The sequence below is a fragment of the Gavialis gangeticus genome, unplaced genomic scaffold (genome assembly GCF_001723915.1).
Source record: "Gavialis gangeticus isolate Ggan-Ray unplaced genomic scaffold, GavGan_comp1, whole genome shotgun sequence".
NCBI lineage: Eukaryota > Metazoa > Chordata > Crocodylia > Gavialidae > Gavialis > Gavialis gangeticus.
This window is the reverse complement of record NW_017728994.1, coordinates 46,212,953-46,229,525: the sequence shown is the minus strand read 5'-3', so window position 1 is coordinate 46,229,525 and position 16,573 is coordinate 46,212,953. Positions and strand designations below refer to the sequence as shown.

Sequence of the window (16,573 nt, the reverse complement as noted above, 5' to 3'; positions counted from 1 at the left end):
TGGGGAGGGATCCATGGAGGTAGGGCCCAGGCCCTGGCATCCATGGGCCATGGTTAACCAAGCGAAAATAAGTGAGTGGCCAAGACCGTAGCCACAGGCGGCAGCCGGGAGCTGAGGCAAGGTGAAACACCCCCAGCTGCCACGCTGGGTCACCGTGGAACTGTCTTCCATTGGCAGTGGGGAGGGATGTGGTGGCTCAGGAGTACATTGCGGGAGGCTGGCCAGCTGCACCCCATTCAGCCTTGCTGGTCCCAGGCAGCTCTAGTGCAGAGGTTTCTGGATGTGGTGCAGAGGGGCCTCTCCATGGTGGCAGGAAGTTCTGGGCCCAGTTTTCCATGGGCTGTGGCAGGCAGGAGACGTGTGTTCCTGCAGTGCATTTGCCTCGCAGGGCTCAGTGGCTCCGGGAAGACGGAAGCACTCCCATGTCGTGACTGGATCAGGCAGCAAGGCAGCTAGACTGGGCTTGGTCACAGGCGAGGCCACAGATGGTGCCACGGCCACATTGCAAGAGCCTCCCCACATGCTGGGCCCTGTTGGTAGCTGTGCAGCCCCTTCCCTGCAGCTTGGGGCCAGTGGCTCCTTCTGGGCCTCCATCAGGCCTCAGCTTTCAGGGGGTCCTTCTGGTTTCCCACAGCAGGAAGGCTCTGCGCTCCACCCATTACCTCCAGGGCATAGTGCTTGTGAGGGGAGATGCCCTCGCTCAGCCTCTCCTCTCTCCTCACAGGTACTACAAGAAGTTCTCCATTCCCGACCTGGACCGGTACCAGCTGCCCCTAGATGCTGCTGCGCTGAGTTTCACCCACGCCAACAACACCCTGAGCATCACGGTAGGGTCCCAACTGGGCTCCTGGCCTGGCTTTACATGCAGGGAAGCTGAGGCAGGGAGCAGGGTCTCGCCTGGTGATCACTCCGCCTCGGCAGGAGGCCAGACAGGGCCACTGGTTCCACAGCCTGGCCCCAGCTGGACAGGCCAGCGAGTCTGGTGGAGGGATTAAGGCCAGCTCGTCCGCCCCCTTCCTCCCATTGTCTGGGGGTGGGCCGTCAGCATTCACCACACAACGCTGCCAGCCTGGCATGCATCCCAGCCCTGTGACCACCCCACAAGGACAGGCCACCCCTGCAGGGGACAAGGACAGGAGCCAAGGACTCACCTGGTGCCTAGAGGGAGCAGCCACCTCCTGGCTAGAGCACCCAGGGAAGCATGGGGGCTCCTCTTGCCCATCACTTCTCCTCCCGGGCCCATACTGCACCTGCCACAGGGGGAGAAAAGGATGGGAGAAAGGAGAGGGCATGTCATGCCCTGGCAGTTGGGGCCAGGATCCTGGAATGGGCTGGGGCACTGAGGCTGCCATATCCCACAGTACCAGAAGCCGAAGGAGATCCTGGCTGCGGAGCAGGAGTTGCAGAAGGAGCTGAAGAAGATCAAGGCAGTGGACAACGGGGATGGGGAGTGCAAGACCCAGTAGGCACCTACAGGCACCCTCCAGCCCTACTGTTCATTCCCCATCTTTCTCTAATAAAAGCAGGCTGCTGTGAGATGCTGCAGGGATCTCTCCGTTAGGGACCTGCCTCCCGTCTCAGGGTGGGGGGACAAGTGCCATGTGCTGCCAGCTTGGGGAAGGCACTGTGAGAGCCCCAGGACCTGGATGCTGCCACAGGCCAAGCCTCCAAAGGGTGGAGGGTTTCCAGACACTCGGAGGCAGGCCCAGGGCTCGTCTGGGTGCCCCGGGGAAGCCCCCCCATTACCTGTTGGGATGGGCTGGAGGCAGCTCCTGCACTCAGGGCCCAGCTCTTTTAAAGGAGGGTCTCGGGGAGGGCTTCACTGCTGCATCAGCCAAGGCCCCAGATCCAAGCCAGGCGGGTCCCATCCAGCCCCTGCCCCGGGCTTGTGGCCACCTCTGAGCTCAGTGGCCAGCAGCAGTACGAAGCAGGGGACCGAGTGCTCATCATGTTGCAAGGACAGAGCTGTGCAGAGCGCATGGTGGGGATGAGGGTAGCGGTGACCCCAGGGAGCACCTCCCATCTCCCCCAACCTGGCTGGGGCATGGGGCATCTTCCCCAGGAGCACACTGGCCTAGCAACCCCACAGCCAGGCAGGGCTCCCAGCTCAGAGATGGTTGTCCACACTGATGGTTTCTGCCTGGGTGTGAGGCCTGTACCCCCTGAGCCACACCTTGAGGGCCAGGTAGTTTTATTCAAGCCAGGGACCCCAGCTCAGGCACTCCCTCGAGTAGAAAGGAAGGAGAGCCGGCGGTGGCTGCAGGAAGGAGGGACGCTTTATTCTCCCACGTCATGGAACAGCGAGATCATCGACCCAGAGGTGCTCTCAGGTCAGCGTATCCTGGAGCCTGACCGGGGTCTCCCTCCTCCGTGCCCAAGTCACCCAGAAATACAGCGATGCCCAGCATCGAGCGGAGGGAGGCTGCAGGTCCCAGAGAAGTGCCACATGCTGAGACCCGACACACTTCAGGATGCCACCAGGCAAGTGGCACAGCGAGCCCCTCCTGCCCACTGCCCCGCTCCAGTGAGGGGTCGGCGCTGGTTCCAGCCAAAAGCAAATCCCAAAGCTTATTTAATTCCAAGCCAAGATGCCTGGAAGCCTGCAATGCCCTAGAGACCCCCAGCCTGGCCTTGTACATTTGCCATCTCCCCATGATGCCCAGAGGCAGCTGCCTGGGGCACGAACGCCAGGCAGGTACAGCCTGGGCTGCTGCTTTTGGAGCCAGTTGTGGGTCTCAGACCCTCAGCACGGTGCAGTGAACATCCTGCCTATTCTGAGTCCTGTAAACATGTCCTCCCCATGTGCGTCCCAGCCCTGCTCCTGGCTCTTACTTTGACTCCCATAAGGCGCCACGTAGAGCAGCGGTGGGGAGAGGTCAGCCCCACTTTGCCTGCCAGGGCCCACATGCCCATGATCCAAAGGCTGATCTGTGCCCCCGGTGGCTGCGTGGCCTGTCCTGGAATGCTGGCACAGGGCTCCCCGCTGCCCCAAGGCGCTATGTCCCAATGAGATAAGTAAAACCCCAATGAAGCCCCAAACCAGCCCACACCACCCAGCTGGCACAGACTGAAAGGGGCAAAGGCCCCTTGGCCTTTATTGATGTCTAAGGCAGGTTGGGGAGAGGCCGCCGGCCCCCCTCCATGCTCCCTCCAGCAGCCAGCATCCCCGTGAGATGTGTCCAGGGCCACATGCCCCCATCCCCACCCGACAGTCCCTGAGCTGAGTGTCCTGCTGTGCCGGGTGGGCATCAGGGGGCCATGAAGTCGAGGACGTGCAGTGTGGAGGCCAGGGCAGCGTAGAGGTGGGTGGTGTTGAAGCGCAGGCAGTACACAGGGCTGCTGGTGGGCGATGACAGGGAGAAGCTCTGTGGAGGACCAAGCAGGACAGTCACGGACTGGGGCTTGGGCTCCCTGCCAGCTTGGGTCGCGTTGGGATCTGGGACCCAGAGCCAGGAGCAGCACCCATCCAGCCCCGCTCACCCCCAGCCCGGCCTCACCTGCAGGCACCGGCTCTGCCGCTTGTCCCAGAGCCGCACAACGCCGTAATAGGAGGAGCCACTGGCCAGCATGTGGTTTCCATCGCTTCGGACGCAGTACAGGGCGCTGTCGTGGGGTTCCTCCCACTCCAGGACACATTTCCTGCAGGGCAGGAAAAAGGCTGGGGGTCAGCAAAGGTGCCTGGATACCTTGGAGCCAGCTGCTGGTATGGGCACCAGAGAGACTCAGCTCCTGGTGCTCGCCTGTGTCCCATGCCCCAGGCTGGCTTACCGCGTGCTGGCCCGCAGATCCCAGTAGCGGATGTAGGTGTCGTAGCCGCAGGAAAGCAGGGAGAAGGGCGTCTCATAGAGGACATCCAGGACGCCGGCACCACGGTGGAAGTCAGTTCCTAGGCAGGTCTCGAGCTGCCCACTGGAAAGAGATGGGGTGAGGGGGGACTCAGCATGGCCCAGAACTGGTCCCTGCCACATCAGTGTCACCTCCAGTGCCCAGCCGCTAGTGCTGCGGGCATGTAAAGAGGCCCTGGGTATCATGGCCAGCAACATCCCAGGTTGAAATGCTGCAGAATGGGGAAAGAGGGAAGAACAGCTTGGCAAGAACAGGCCTCGCTGAGCACTGAACAGCCTGGTAAGAAAGGCAGGAACTGAAAGGCTGATTGAAAAATGATAGAAATCCTAGAGAAGTGGGGCTGGGAGGGACCTCCGCAGGGCATCAGAACAGAAGAGCTGCCAGGGGGAGGCAGACCCGGGTCCATCTTGACCAATCTCTGGTATCACGCTGCAGCAAAGAGCAGTGACTGGAAGGGAGAGTGACCTGGGTCCCAGCAGGGTTTCCCCAGCTCCTCTCTCCCTTGAGGTCTTTAAGGTCCAGGCAGGTCTGATGCAGAGGCCATGCCCCGCACTCCCTGCTCAGTAGCGACCGATGCCCCTTTCCTCCGAGCACGTCTGACCCCGTGCGAATCTGGCTGAGCTCTCGGCTCCTATCGCATCTGGGGGCCACAACTCCCTGCTTTAATCCCAAACCAGGGAAACAACGTCCTGGTGTTTGTTTTAAGTTGCTGGTCTGCTTGTGCCATGTGGTGACACCCATTCTTGTCCAGTGAGAGACCATCAGTAATAAATCCCGAGCGACTTTCTCTTCTCCTTTGAGTATTTGGGAAACCTCCTCCTGTCCCCCCTCCAGCGTCTCGTGTCTAAGCCGACCAGGCCTGGCTCATCAGTCTCTCCTCACCCCTCCATAGCACCCATCCCCCTGGTGCCCTTCTCTGCACCTTCTCCAGCTCTTCTAGATCCTGTTGGAGAAGCGGGGACCAGAACAGGGCACCGGGTTCAAGGTGTGGACACACCACGGATGTATAAAGCGGCATCGTGACACTTCATCATGTCACTGGAAACAGAAGCAGGTTAGATGGACACATGGCCAGGATGGTCGAGTCAGGGATGATCCTGGCATGAGCAGAGGGCTGGGCTAGATGCCCTCATAAGGTCCCCTCCAGCCCAACGTTCCTATGATCCTAGAATCTGGCCCTTAGAGAAGGGAAGAGCAAAAAGCAGCAAGAGCTCGCGAGCTACAGGTGTCCAGATGGGGCAGAGACACATGCAGAAAGGGGCATCGGCACAGAGAATAACTGGCACGAGGTGGGGGCACCTCGGCTATAGTTATGGGGGTGGTGAAACGTACTCTTCCCTGCAGAGCGCCATTGCCTCAGGCAGCCTCACTGAGCAGAGGGCTACACAGACCCCTTAGCACCCTGCCCCAGCAGACTCTCAACATCTTGGAGCTTCGCCACCGGACACAGATCCAAGCGGTTCTTTCTGAGCAGCACCAGGTCTTCCATAGCCACCAAGACACAGAGAGGCAGGCAGGTACCCAATGGCAGCAGTACCCTGGGGCTTAGGGATGCTAAGCTGGGTGCTACGGGCACCTGAGTCATGTCACGCGGCTACGGACATAGTCCCGGGCAAGCCTGGCCCGGCCCCAGCCTCCCTGCAGCCGAAACCCGCCCGCCCAGCTGCCGGAGGGGCCACCTATCTGCCGCTCCCCCCTCCCGGCTTTAATCCCAAAGGGACACAATAAACCTTGGAGCACCTGCGTTTCGGCTGCCGTCTGAGGCAGGCTCTGGGCTCTTGGGACAATGAAGTGCTCTTGAAAGCCGACAGCATGGGCCCGGCCGGTGGGGTCACTCCCACCCCCCCCTCCCCGCCCGGTCCTTCGGTTACTTTATGCTGCTTGATCCCGTGTCGCGGTGGCTCGCCACCCTCGCCAAATGCCTTAATTCCATCTGTAATCTGGGCTAAAGCCCCGTCGGGGGGATAAAGACCACACAAAGGCGCGATGGAGTCCCAGGAGCTGGTAAAACAAGCAAACACCTTTGTGTCCGGGGAGAGGGATCGGTGGGAAAGAGGCTTAGGCAGCCGGGGCGCTGGGGTCCCCCCCAGATCAGAAGGCAGGGCCCGGCCCGGGCCGTGCGGCCAGCACGCTTCCCTGATCACAGCACTGGGGCCGGCCCGGCTCCCCGGGCGCCCTCCAAAGAGCAGATTATGGAGAAGAACAATTTCTTTGTGGCTGTGTAATTCCCTCCGTGACCGTGACTGTGGGCAGCCACACCGGCCCCGATGCCAGGCCCCTAGCAACCATTTAGAGAGGCCGGCCAGCCCTAGCGATGCCCCCCCTCCCCGGCCAAGCCCCTCGCCCAGGCTTTAACATCAAGTGCATGAATTAATCCCCCTGCCGCAGACCCGGGGTGCGGGTTATTGGACTCTGCGCCCCTCCCAGCAGCCACCACCGCCTCTGCAACCTTAACCCTTGCAGGGGAGGCTGCCACGCCGGCCCCAACACCTGTAGGCGGGTCGGGGGGTAGGGGCATGGAGGAAGGATGGCTGGGCTCGAAGCTCAGGCAGAGGGCTGACATGGGGGAGGGGAGGTTGCCTCAGTTTTCCTCCATGCCTCAGTTTTTCCCAGCTGTGAAATGGGGAGAGGTTCATAAATGCTTCAAGGGGTCTTAGATGCTCCACAGCGGGAGGATGGGGAAGTTCCTCCCTGCCCCGACAGCTGGTTCTTGTGGCAGCTTCCTGCCCCCCACTTGTCTGCTGAGAATGGGGGGCCAGGCTCAGAGCCCACAGCAGAGGGAAGGCGCTGGACTGAGCTGGAAGAAGTCGGAGGTGATATAGATACAGGTCACGCTGCGGCTGCATCAGTACGGGAAGCCCTGCCTGCTGGCGACCTGCTGCTCCGTGCCAGGACACGGTGCCCTCCGAACGCACACACGAAGCTCACCAACGCCCACCCAGGGCACAGCTCCCATCCCGCAAGCACAGCTGGGAGCAGACAGCACAAGACACCTCAGTCTGTCTCCCACATCCGCAGCCAGCCTTGCCCCATGGCCTGGGGGTGATGAGAGGCTGACGGCGGTGAGCGGGCAAGGTTGAACCGTGATCACATCCAGCGTCCTGCCGGGGTGAGCACGAGCCTTCAGAAGGACACATGGGAGGTTTCCTCCTCTCCTGTCATCCCCACCCCAACCAGGGAGGAGAAACGGTTCGGAAGGGATAACCCAGGCCTGTCCAGCCAGAGGGTTCAGGACCTGTTCAGCGAGACAAAGCTCTCATGACTGCATGCCCGCTTGAGCTGTGACAAGGGAGAGTCAAAGCCAAACCTCACGTTTCCCATGCAGAGAACCCCGCGCCGCTTTCACCAACCACCCGCCCAAGCCTGAGACACGGCTCAGATCCCCCTGGGCAGAGCAGGCCAGGGTGCGAGCGACCTGGTGCTACAGCCATCTGGCACACAGAGAGGACACCAAAGCAGGAGAGCGGAGCAGGGGAAAGGCAGGCGCGGCGGACGTACTGCAATGAAGTCTCGACCTACGTGGGCATGCGGCAAGCGTTCTACAAAGGGCCCTTGTGCCAGAGCAAGGGACCCCTCTAAGATGGAGACCACTACTCCACATCCCTCTGTCCCCCAAACAACACGGCTGCTAGCACAGACGTCCTGTCACCACCCAAACCCAACACGAAATGAAGGCCCTCTCTTCTTTCCCTGCAGGCTTGTCCTTTGCCCTCATCCAAACACTGCACTAGCAGGACTGAGCTCGTCCTGCAAAGTGCACAAGGCCACAAAACCCTGCCCTTCCTACCCCAAGGGTGAAGAGCTCAAGCCATGGGTGTTTAGTTTTTGATGGCAGAGGATGTGGGCCCAGTGACAGATGCACCCAGCACCTGAAGCACCAGGCTGCAAAGGCCTCTCTTCCTCAGGTGCCTGGCATCAGTCACTGCAAACTGTTCAGCCTCCGCCTTCGAGCACTGGACGTCCCCCGCTGCCATGTGAGAGGCTGGTTGGACAGGTGTCTAGGGCCTCAAGGTGCTGGCCAGTGTCTGGAAGGATTTAACGGGAGCTCAGTCACAGAGACAACCTGTTTGCACGCAACATCCCTGCTCCTCCACTGCTGAGGTTCATGTGTCTGGGAAAGACATCTGCCACACAAGCCCAAAACCCGGAGGCGTTCATGTCCATCCGTTCTGGTCGGACGGCGAGGAGGATCCTTTGCTGCTTTTCCCTCCTCTCTGGACCCTGCAGCACGCAACTGGTTTTATGTGGTGATTTTATCGCCTTTCAGTGGTATTTGGTGTCTCTTCTCCATGCTGGGTCAGGACGGAGCCAGCTCTCAGGGATCAGCAAGCGGAAGCAGCCAGGGGAGTGTGACCCTGCCGGACAGGGGAGAGCGATGGCAGCAAGGATGAAACGCATTAGAGACCTGACGTGTCAGATCTGGGCTACGTAAAGGATCCGGTGCCCCTGATCAACACCCACAGGGGCTGGATTCCCACATCCTCATGCTCTGGCCTGCAGGGTCACTTTGGTTTGGACAGGGCCGATCCTGCCTCAGACAGGGGTTGGACTAGAGGTAACCTCTGCAGGTCCCTGCCAGCCCCACAGCTCTGGGAGTCTAACTGAACCCAAGGGGATGTCCTGGTGCTGGAGCAGAGGCTTTCTCCAGGCTTCCAAGGAATAAGGAGGATTTCCATAAAATCACAGAAAATGAGGGCTGGAAGGGACCTCAGGAGGTCACATCTAGTTCAACCCCTGACTCAAAGCAGGACCAGCCCCAACTAGATCATCCCAAACAAGGCTTTGTCGAGCCGGGGCTTAAACACTTCCAAGGCTGGAGACTCCAAAACCTCTCTGGGTAGCCTGGTCCAGTGCTTCACCACCCTCCCCATTATAAAGTTTTTCGTAATATCTAACCTCAGCTTCCCTTGCAGCAACTGGAGCCCATTGCTCCTTGTCCTGTCATCTGCCCCCACTGAGAACAGCCCAGCTCCATCCTCTTTGCAGCCCCCCGGCAGGAAGGTGAAGGCTGCTATCAAATCCCCCTCAGTCTTTCCTTCTGCAGGCTAAATCAGCCCAGGTCCCTAAGCCTCTCCTCACCAGTCCTGTCCCCCAGCCCCCTAAAAATGTTTTTTGGCCTCCTCTGAACTCTGTCCAATGTGTCCACATCCTTTCTGTAGTGGGGGGCCACAGCTGGACACTGCGATCACAATGCTTCAGATTTCCTGAGGTTTTTCTACCCAACTCCAAACTCTAAGCAAACACCAACCTCCCTGCATCCAGTTCGGCCTCCTTCGGTCCTTGTCAGGTCTCCTAGAATCCCAGAGCTGTGGGGTGGGCATGGAGCTGCAAAGGTCACATCTATCCAACCCCCTCCTGAGGCAGGATCAGCCCCGTCCAAACCAGCCCAGACAAACCCCATGTCTGACCTCAGAGCCACACAACACAGTCGCCCCTGACATAGCCCCAGTCATTGCCTCTGTCCTTGCCCCTGGGATACAGGGGGGCCGCGGCCACCAACATCCTGCTGCTGCCGGTGGTGGGTTATAGATGCTGCAGAGAGACCTGGCCGAGGCCATGCCCCTGCTGCAGAGGAAGGCAACCCCCGCCCCAGTGCACACCAGTCTGAGCAGGGTGGAAATCCCTTCCTGCCGCCATGCAATGCAGGGCTGAGCTGAGCGCAGGGGCAAGACCCTCCTGCCAGGACCCTGCGGGGTTGGTGCCAGCCCAGTCAAAGAGGGCATGACATCTGGACGGCATCTGAAGTTATACCAGAGTCAGGCTCATGCTGCAACTGATTTGCAACTCTTTTGGGCTGTTAATTAGTTTGATTCCCCAGCGTTCCTGCTGGGGTTACTTTCTACTGACACACAGCAGACAACGCTGGCTGGAGAGAGCGTTCGGGGGCAGAATATTTGCTGAAACCAAGCGGACTCAAGCGCTCGCTCTGGAAATTGACGTCTGCAAATTACACCTGTCCATCTGGGATGGGAAAATGACTCCGCGTTAGCTGCACAAGCAATTAAAACAGACTGATGCGGCCCGGCCGCAGGATTTCAAGTATGAACTACTTGGAACAAAGCAGTCGTGATCGACCTGCTAAATATGTATTGCACACACAGAGATGCACACGCATGTATATAAAACCCGTCCAAGTGATCCGGCTGCTTGAGCCGATCAATCCAACATAGCTAAAGTCGAGCAGAGAAGCAAAATTCATCTAATGCTTACTCAGGGCGGAGCATTTCCCTAGCTCTCGTCATTGCACCCAGATGAGAAGAACAAGCTGCAAGGGGGTCTGGAAAGGGCAGTGCCAGGGGCTGCAGATGGTGAGGGGAAACCCTTCCCAAGGAGAGGGAAAGCTTGGAGGCATGAAGAAAGGAGCCACCCAGAGCCCAGAACCGGCACATTTTTGCTTGGGAGCTAAAGCAGTCCCCGAGGTGACTTGGGCATGCACCCAACACCCGTCAGGTCTGCAGGGAAGGCAGGGGCTTGCTCCATGCGAGGAGGGCCACAGGCTGAAGCCAAGCAGGCCGAGGGAAGAAGCACGCGGGGCTCAGAGGGGATGTTTTCACCAATGCCAGCCTAAGAGGTGCAAAGCCTGTTGGGCCTGAGAGCTGGCGGGGGGCGTGGAGGCCGGTGGCGGTGGGGACGGGGAGTGGAGATCTGCCGTCTTTTCTTCTGCTTTCTCTGGCTGGGCCCACACACGCTTTAAATGGTCCAATAAAAAGATACAATTTCTTTACCTTTCCTGTTCTGGGACCCTGTGAGTTTTTGTTGTCCGGGTTCCCCTAAGGTTAAGTTCAGAGGATAAACTGACACGCTGGGCTCTGGGAAAAAGCCAGTTCCTTCAAATAAAGCCACAACAGTGCAAAGGGGACCCCGCTGGGGCTTTTATTTGGGAAAACAAACAGAAATGGCACCAAGCCCTTCTGCTTTACGAACCAATTTAACTATCAAACCCAGGCTCTCCCTCACGGGGGTGAGGAGGGACAGAGATGGGGCCTGACAATGGGCCGAAACCTCGGGGGGAAAAGGACAAAACAAGCTGTCTGTCCCCTTGTCTGTCTTGTCCCGGGCTCCTTTTCTTAGCACACGTGTGTTCTTGTACAAACGATTAGATTGCAATTTGTATAACACGGTGACCCCCAAATTCAGACGTTTAACCCCTTTCTCTGCCAAGAATGTCAAGAATGCCGCGCTGGCTTTCTTTCCCCCAGGCAGGGTTGGGGCCGGGGGGGCTCTCTCAAACTGTGATTTCTGGGGGAAGAGAGAGAGAGAGAAAATAAAGAGAGGGAAGGAGAGGCAGGGAATCCTCTTGCACCACTTGTGTGGGAAGGGGCGGCTGTGCGGGACCGCTCTGGAGGTCTCCTTTAGCGGGCAGACAACAAAAAATGGAGAAGGCAAATCCAAACAAAGCCATCTGTTGAAATGAGTGGCGGCCGGGGGGTTCCTCCTTCCCTCACCTCCTTTCTTCCCCTCTGCGTCTGCTGAGCCTCACTTGGCCCCAGGGGGCCAAGTAAAGAAGGCTTTGCCTTGCGACGTGGGGACAAACCCGAGCAATGCCCACGGAGCTGCCGTCACCGCCTTGCGGCACTGGGAGGCTGTCGTAGGTGCATCTGGATGGGACCAAAAGGGCCAGGCCGCATCCTGGATCCAGGGACTGCCACGAGAAGGTTTAGTCTGAAGCCAAGGCTGGGATTCATGACGGCAGGAGACTGGAGGCTGGATAAATGGCGCTGATCGGGTCCAGGAAGGCAATGTGACAGCCACCAGCCGCAGTGAACCGGAGCCCCAGTGGTTCCCTCCAGGCCATGGGGAAGCAGGTCGCGTGTTCAGCCCAGAATGGGCTGGATGGGGCCAAAGGAGAGCTCTGACGACATGAGAGCAGGGAGGCAGGGATGCAGATGTGTTACCGCCAGCCCTGTGTAGCGAGGGCTGGCCTCCGAGCCCATGCCTGGCGCTGGAGACGCCAACGAGAGGCAGAGTCCTGGAGGCAGAGCAGCCTGGCAAGGCCCAGACCTCAAGGCTCCTGCCCCACATCCCTCCGCTCGGCTCCCAACTGCAATAAAGGCGACGGCTGGTTCGGAAAGCCTCTGCCTAGCTCTGCTGTAACCCCAGGTAAAACCTGGACCAGGAACTGGGGTTCGACTGTTCACAGCACTGCCCATTCACATCTATCCGACTGGATGACGGGGCTGGAAGACCCTGCACCAAAAACCAGGCTGGACTATCAGACACCCCCCATGAGAACGAACCCCGGCCCCCCCAGAGCTTGTGCAGGACCAGACCAGAGCAGGGGAGGGGAGCAGGGCTGGGGGTGGCTCAGCCTTGCAGTCCAGGCACGGGGCAACTGGAAAGAGAAGACCCCACAAGTCTCACCCAGCAGACCTCACCCCTTACACAGCCCACCCCTCTGCATTAAATCATCTCTAGAAAGGCTTATAACTAGGGTGTTTGTCCTGAGATCACCCTGGGGTTCCCATCCTGCTCTCCACAGGAAGAAGCAGTGGTTTTCCCTCTTCTTTTCAGCAGCCCTTCAGATATTGAAGATGTTACAGCCCCACTCTCCATCGCCTTGTCTCCCAGCTGATGGGACCTCGTTTTCTCATGCTCTCCTTGGATGCTTTCTCTTCCAAGCCCTTTCTCACGTTGGTCACCCAGCTCTGGACCATCTCCAGCCTCCCCACATCCCTCTAGCACCTTTTTTCATGTCAGCAGCTCTCGCATCCCTGCTGGCCTGGGACCTGTTTCAAATGGGTCCCTGTGGTTTAAAGGCATCCAGTCTCAATGCCGAAGAGTCAGAGCCTGCAGCAGCCCTAAGAAGCTTTCCCAGGCTTTTCACCAGAGGCCAAGGTAACCCATCAGCAGGGCAAAGACGCTAGAGGTGCTCAAGGATTGTGGATCTATGGCAGCCTGTGCCCCCAACCACGCCACGCTGGGCTCCACTATCCTATGTGTGCCCCCACAACCATCTCCACCCACACGAGACATCCAGCTCAAAGGTCCTGCTCTGGTGACAATGCCTCATATCAGCTCCTCACCTCTGCATCAGAGCTACTTAAGCAATTCCCTAGCCCCCTCCACCACCACCCCAATACACCTGCTGTAAGGTATCAGGAGATCCCTTGGGACTTAATACAGGGGAGTAAGCTGTCAAAAGCTGCACAGGGAAGATGTCCAGGACTCTCTGAACGACTGGGATGGACTTGAACAGCCGGCACAGGGCTGGGTGCACAGCTCACACATAGCCCACTCTTCTACTTTAAAGCAGTCTCTAGAAAGGCTTATAACTAGGAACCACCTCTGCAAATTTTGGCCGAAGGACCCCACCCTGCCCAGCCAGTCTGCTGCCTCCAAACCTGACTTGCAAAACAGAGAAGGATGGGGTACCAGGCTGGAAACACTGAATTTGGATAGAAAAGCACCAGCAGTGGTCAAGTTTCTCAACCTAAGCCTTGAAATGACTAAGAAACCTCATCTCATGCTTTCCTCATTTTGCTCCCTGCCTGTTGCCTCTCACTGTAGATCAGAAGAGCTCTGTGGCAGGAGCCACTTTTGCTCCATGTTGTAGGGCACCCAGCAGCAGGACCCGGTCCAGGACGAGGGCTGCTCTAGGACTACAACGCAGCCCCAGCCCTCGACTGGTGCGCGGGGAAGGGTTAGCAATGAATTCAGCTGCTGGGCTCCATTTCCTCCCCATGTCAAAAATCATTGAATCTTAGAGATGTGGGGCTGGAAGAGACCCCAGAGGTCACAACCCCCTGCCTGAAGCAGAATCATAGTTTCATAGTAGCTGGGGTCAGGAGGGACCTGATCAGATCATCTCACCTGACCCCCTCCCACAGACAGGAATGAATGCTGGGTTCACAAGACCCCAGATCGGTGATCATCCAACCTCCTCTTGAATTTGCCCAAGATAAGGGCGAGGACCACTTCCCTAGGAAGTTGGTTCCAGATTTTGGCCACCCTAACTGTAAAAAATTGCCTCTTGATCTCTAATCTAAACCTATTCTCCATCAGCTTATTACCATCGCTCCTTGTCACCCCAGGTGGTGCTGGGGAGAAAAGGGCTCTACCTATTTGCTGCTGATCTCCCCTGATGAGTCTGTAGGCAGCCACCAGGTCCCCCCTCAGCCTCCTCTTGCTGGGGCTGAACAGGCTCAGGTCCCTCAGTCTGTCCTCGTAGGGCCTGTCCTGCTGCCCTCTCACCAAACGGGTGGCCCTCCTCTGACCCCTCTCCATGTTGTCCACATCCCTCCTGAAGTGCGGCGCCCAGAACTGGACGCAGTGCTCCAGCTGCGGCCTGACCAGTGCCGCATAGAGGGGGAGGATCACCTCCCTGAACCCGCTTGAGATGCACCTTCGGATGCATGACAAGGTCTGGCTGGCCTTGCTGGCTGCGGTCTGGTGTTGGCAGCTCACGTTCACCTTGGAGTCAATAATGACTCCGAGATCCCTTTCCGCCTCTGTGCTTTCAAGAGGGAGCCCCCCAGCCTGTCTGTGTGCTGCGGATGCCTTCTCCCTAGGTGCAGCACCCTGCATTTGTCTACGTTGAACCCCATCCTATTACCATCTGCCCACTTCTGTAGTCTGCCTAAATCTAGTTGCAGCCTCTCCCCCTTCAAGTGTGTCCACCTCGCCCCACATCTTAGTGTCATCGGCAAACTTGGACAGCTGCTTTCCACCCCTTCGTCCAAGTCACTGATGAAGATGTTGAACAGTGCAGGCCCAAGGACCGAGCCCTGGGGGACCCCACTGCCCACATCTCGCCAGGTTGAGTACGACCCGTCCACCACTACTCTCTGGGTGCGCCCCATCAGCCAATTTTTTACCCATCCAACTGTGTAGGCATCAATGCCACAGTCGCTTAATTTATTGATGAGGATGGGGTGACAGACAGTGTCAAAGGCCTTCTTAAAGTCTAGAAAGACTACGTCCACAGCGACACCATCATCCAAGGATTTAGTTACTTGGTCACAAAAGGCAACCAGGTTGGTCAGGCAGGATCTGCCTTTGATGAACCCATGCTGGTTGCCCCCGAGCATAATCTCCCCTGCTGCCCCCCACAGATGTGATCCTTGATGATCCTCTCCAAGATCTTCCCGAGCACCGAGGTGAGGCTTATGGGCCTACAGTCACCTGGGTCCTCCTTCCTCCCCTTCTTAAAAACTGGGACCAGATTAGCTAGTTTCCAATCCTTCAGCACGTGGCCAGATGACCACGAATGCTCATGCAGCCGGGCCAAGGGCTGCACAATGACCCCTGCCAACTCCCTCAACACCCTTGGGTGGAGGGCATCCAGACCTGTATATTTAAAAATGTCCAGCCCTTCCAGAAGATCCCCAACTACATCTGCGCTGACTGAAGGCCTGACAGAGCTTTTCTGTCCAAATCAGTCCTGTCCAAACCACCCCAGACAAACCCATCCTCAAACTTGTTGTAAGATGACCATCAACCCTGACACAGCACCAGACATCACACCCAAACCTGCCACTGGGCAAGCAGGGGACCATGGTGGCCCACGTCCTGCTTTTAAAACAGGTTAGGAACATCGGAGCTGCCATGGGCTGGGTCAGACCCAGGTCTATTTTGCCCAGTCTCCAGTGTTACGTGGCAGCAGAGAGTGGAGGCTAAAAGGAGAGTGACTGGGGCTGAGCAGGGTTTTTCTCTGTTTCTCTCCCTCTTGTAGCCTCCAGCATTGAGGTCCAGGCAGGTCTGATGCAGAGGCCGTGCCCCTCGCTCCCTGCTCAATAGGGACCGATGCCCCTTTCCTCCAAGCACGTGTCCAACCCCACATGAATCTGGGGGCCACAAGCTCCCCCTTTAATCTGGGTGAAACAGCACATCCTGGTGCTTGTTGTAACCTGCCAGCCTGCTCATGTCATGAAGTGACCCCCCGTCCTTATTTGGTGAGAAACAGGAATAAATCCCTAGGGACTTTTTCTTCTCCACTGAGTATTTTGGAAACCCTTCTCCTGTCCCCACTCCAGCATCTCTTCTCTAAACTGAATGGGTTGTTAATATACACTCAAGAGACCCCAGGCTGAAGCCATGGTCCCTGCTGCAGAGGAAGGCAAAACCCCCAGTGCAAACCAGTCTGAGCAGGGGGGAAATCCCTTCCTGCCCCAGTGCAGCATGGGGCTGAGCCTGAGTGCAGGGGCAAGACCCTCCAGCCAGGACCCTGCGGGGTTGGTGCAGGAGCACTGGCACAGCCCAGCCCCATCCCCAGCACCCAGTGCCTCTGGAAGAGGCTTAAAAACCCCAACACGTGGAGCAGAAGCCCAGGGGGACCAGCACAGCCCAGAGCTCACATGCACGGATTAACACAGCCAACCACACCGGAGAGCTGCCAGGGTCCGAGTCTGCCCTGTCCTGCAAAGGACCAGGCCACAGCAGTAGAGAATTAAGAGTCAGAGACGTTCCCGAAGGCGCAGCCCCTGTCCGACCAGGAGCATCCCCCCCTCCTGACTCGGTGCACACACCTGAGCCCCCCTCTCCCACGCCGGGGCAGGCTTTGTGCAGCCCCACACCTTCCCAGTGCCCTGGGCTCGCTCCCCGCTGACATCAAAGGGGCCCAGCCTTCGACACCTGAAAAGGGGGCAGGGCCCAGGGGGGCCCCAACTAGGTCGAGCCACGCAATGCCGCGTCTTCCCCTCCGCACATTCTTCCCCGCTCGCTCTTTGAAAAGGTGGCAGAGATAAATGGAGGGGAAAAAAGAAAAAGGAAGAAAAGCCACGGCCTCTGT

The 16,573-nt window shown here is 58.3% G+C and overlaps 2 protein-coding genes across 2 annotated transcripts in view; one reads left to right on the top strand and one right to left on the bottom strand.

The window, feature by feature from the left end:
• DPCD (deleted in primary ciliary dyskinesia homolog (mouse)) overlaps positions 1 to 1,536 on the top strand; it is a 10,375-nt gene extending 8,839 nt beyond the window's left edge. The window contains exons 5-6 of the mRNA XM_019502718.1: positions 725 to 827; positions 1,362 to 1,536. Of these exons, the coding sequence (XP_019358263.1) occupies positions 725 to 827; positions 1,362 to 1,466 (208 nt within the window). The 3' untranslated portion in view covers positions 1,467 to 1,536. The remainder of the gene's footprint in view (positions 1 to 724; positions 828 to 1,361) is intronic.
• Positions 1,537 to 3,056: 1,520 nt separating this feature from the next.
• Positions 3,057 to 16,573, bottom strand: part of FBXW4 (F-box and WD repeat domain containing 4) — a 66,550-nt gene continuing 53,033 nt past the window's right edge. The window contains exons 7-9 of the mRNA XM_019502143.1: positions 3,769 to 3,909; positions 3,498 to 3,639; positions 3,057 to 3,365 (exon numbers count right to left, since the gene is read on the bottom strand). Coding sequence (XP_019357688.1) covers positions 3,249 to 3,365; positions 3,498 to 3,639; positions 3,769 to 3,909 — 400 coding nt within the window. The 3' untranslated portion in view covers positions 3,057 to 3,248. The remainder of the gene's footprint in view (positions 3,366 to 3,497; positions 3,640 to 3,768; positions 3,910 to 16,573) is intronic.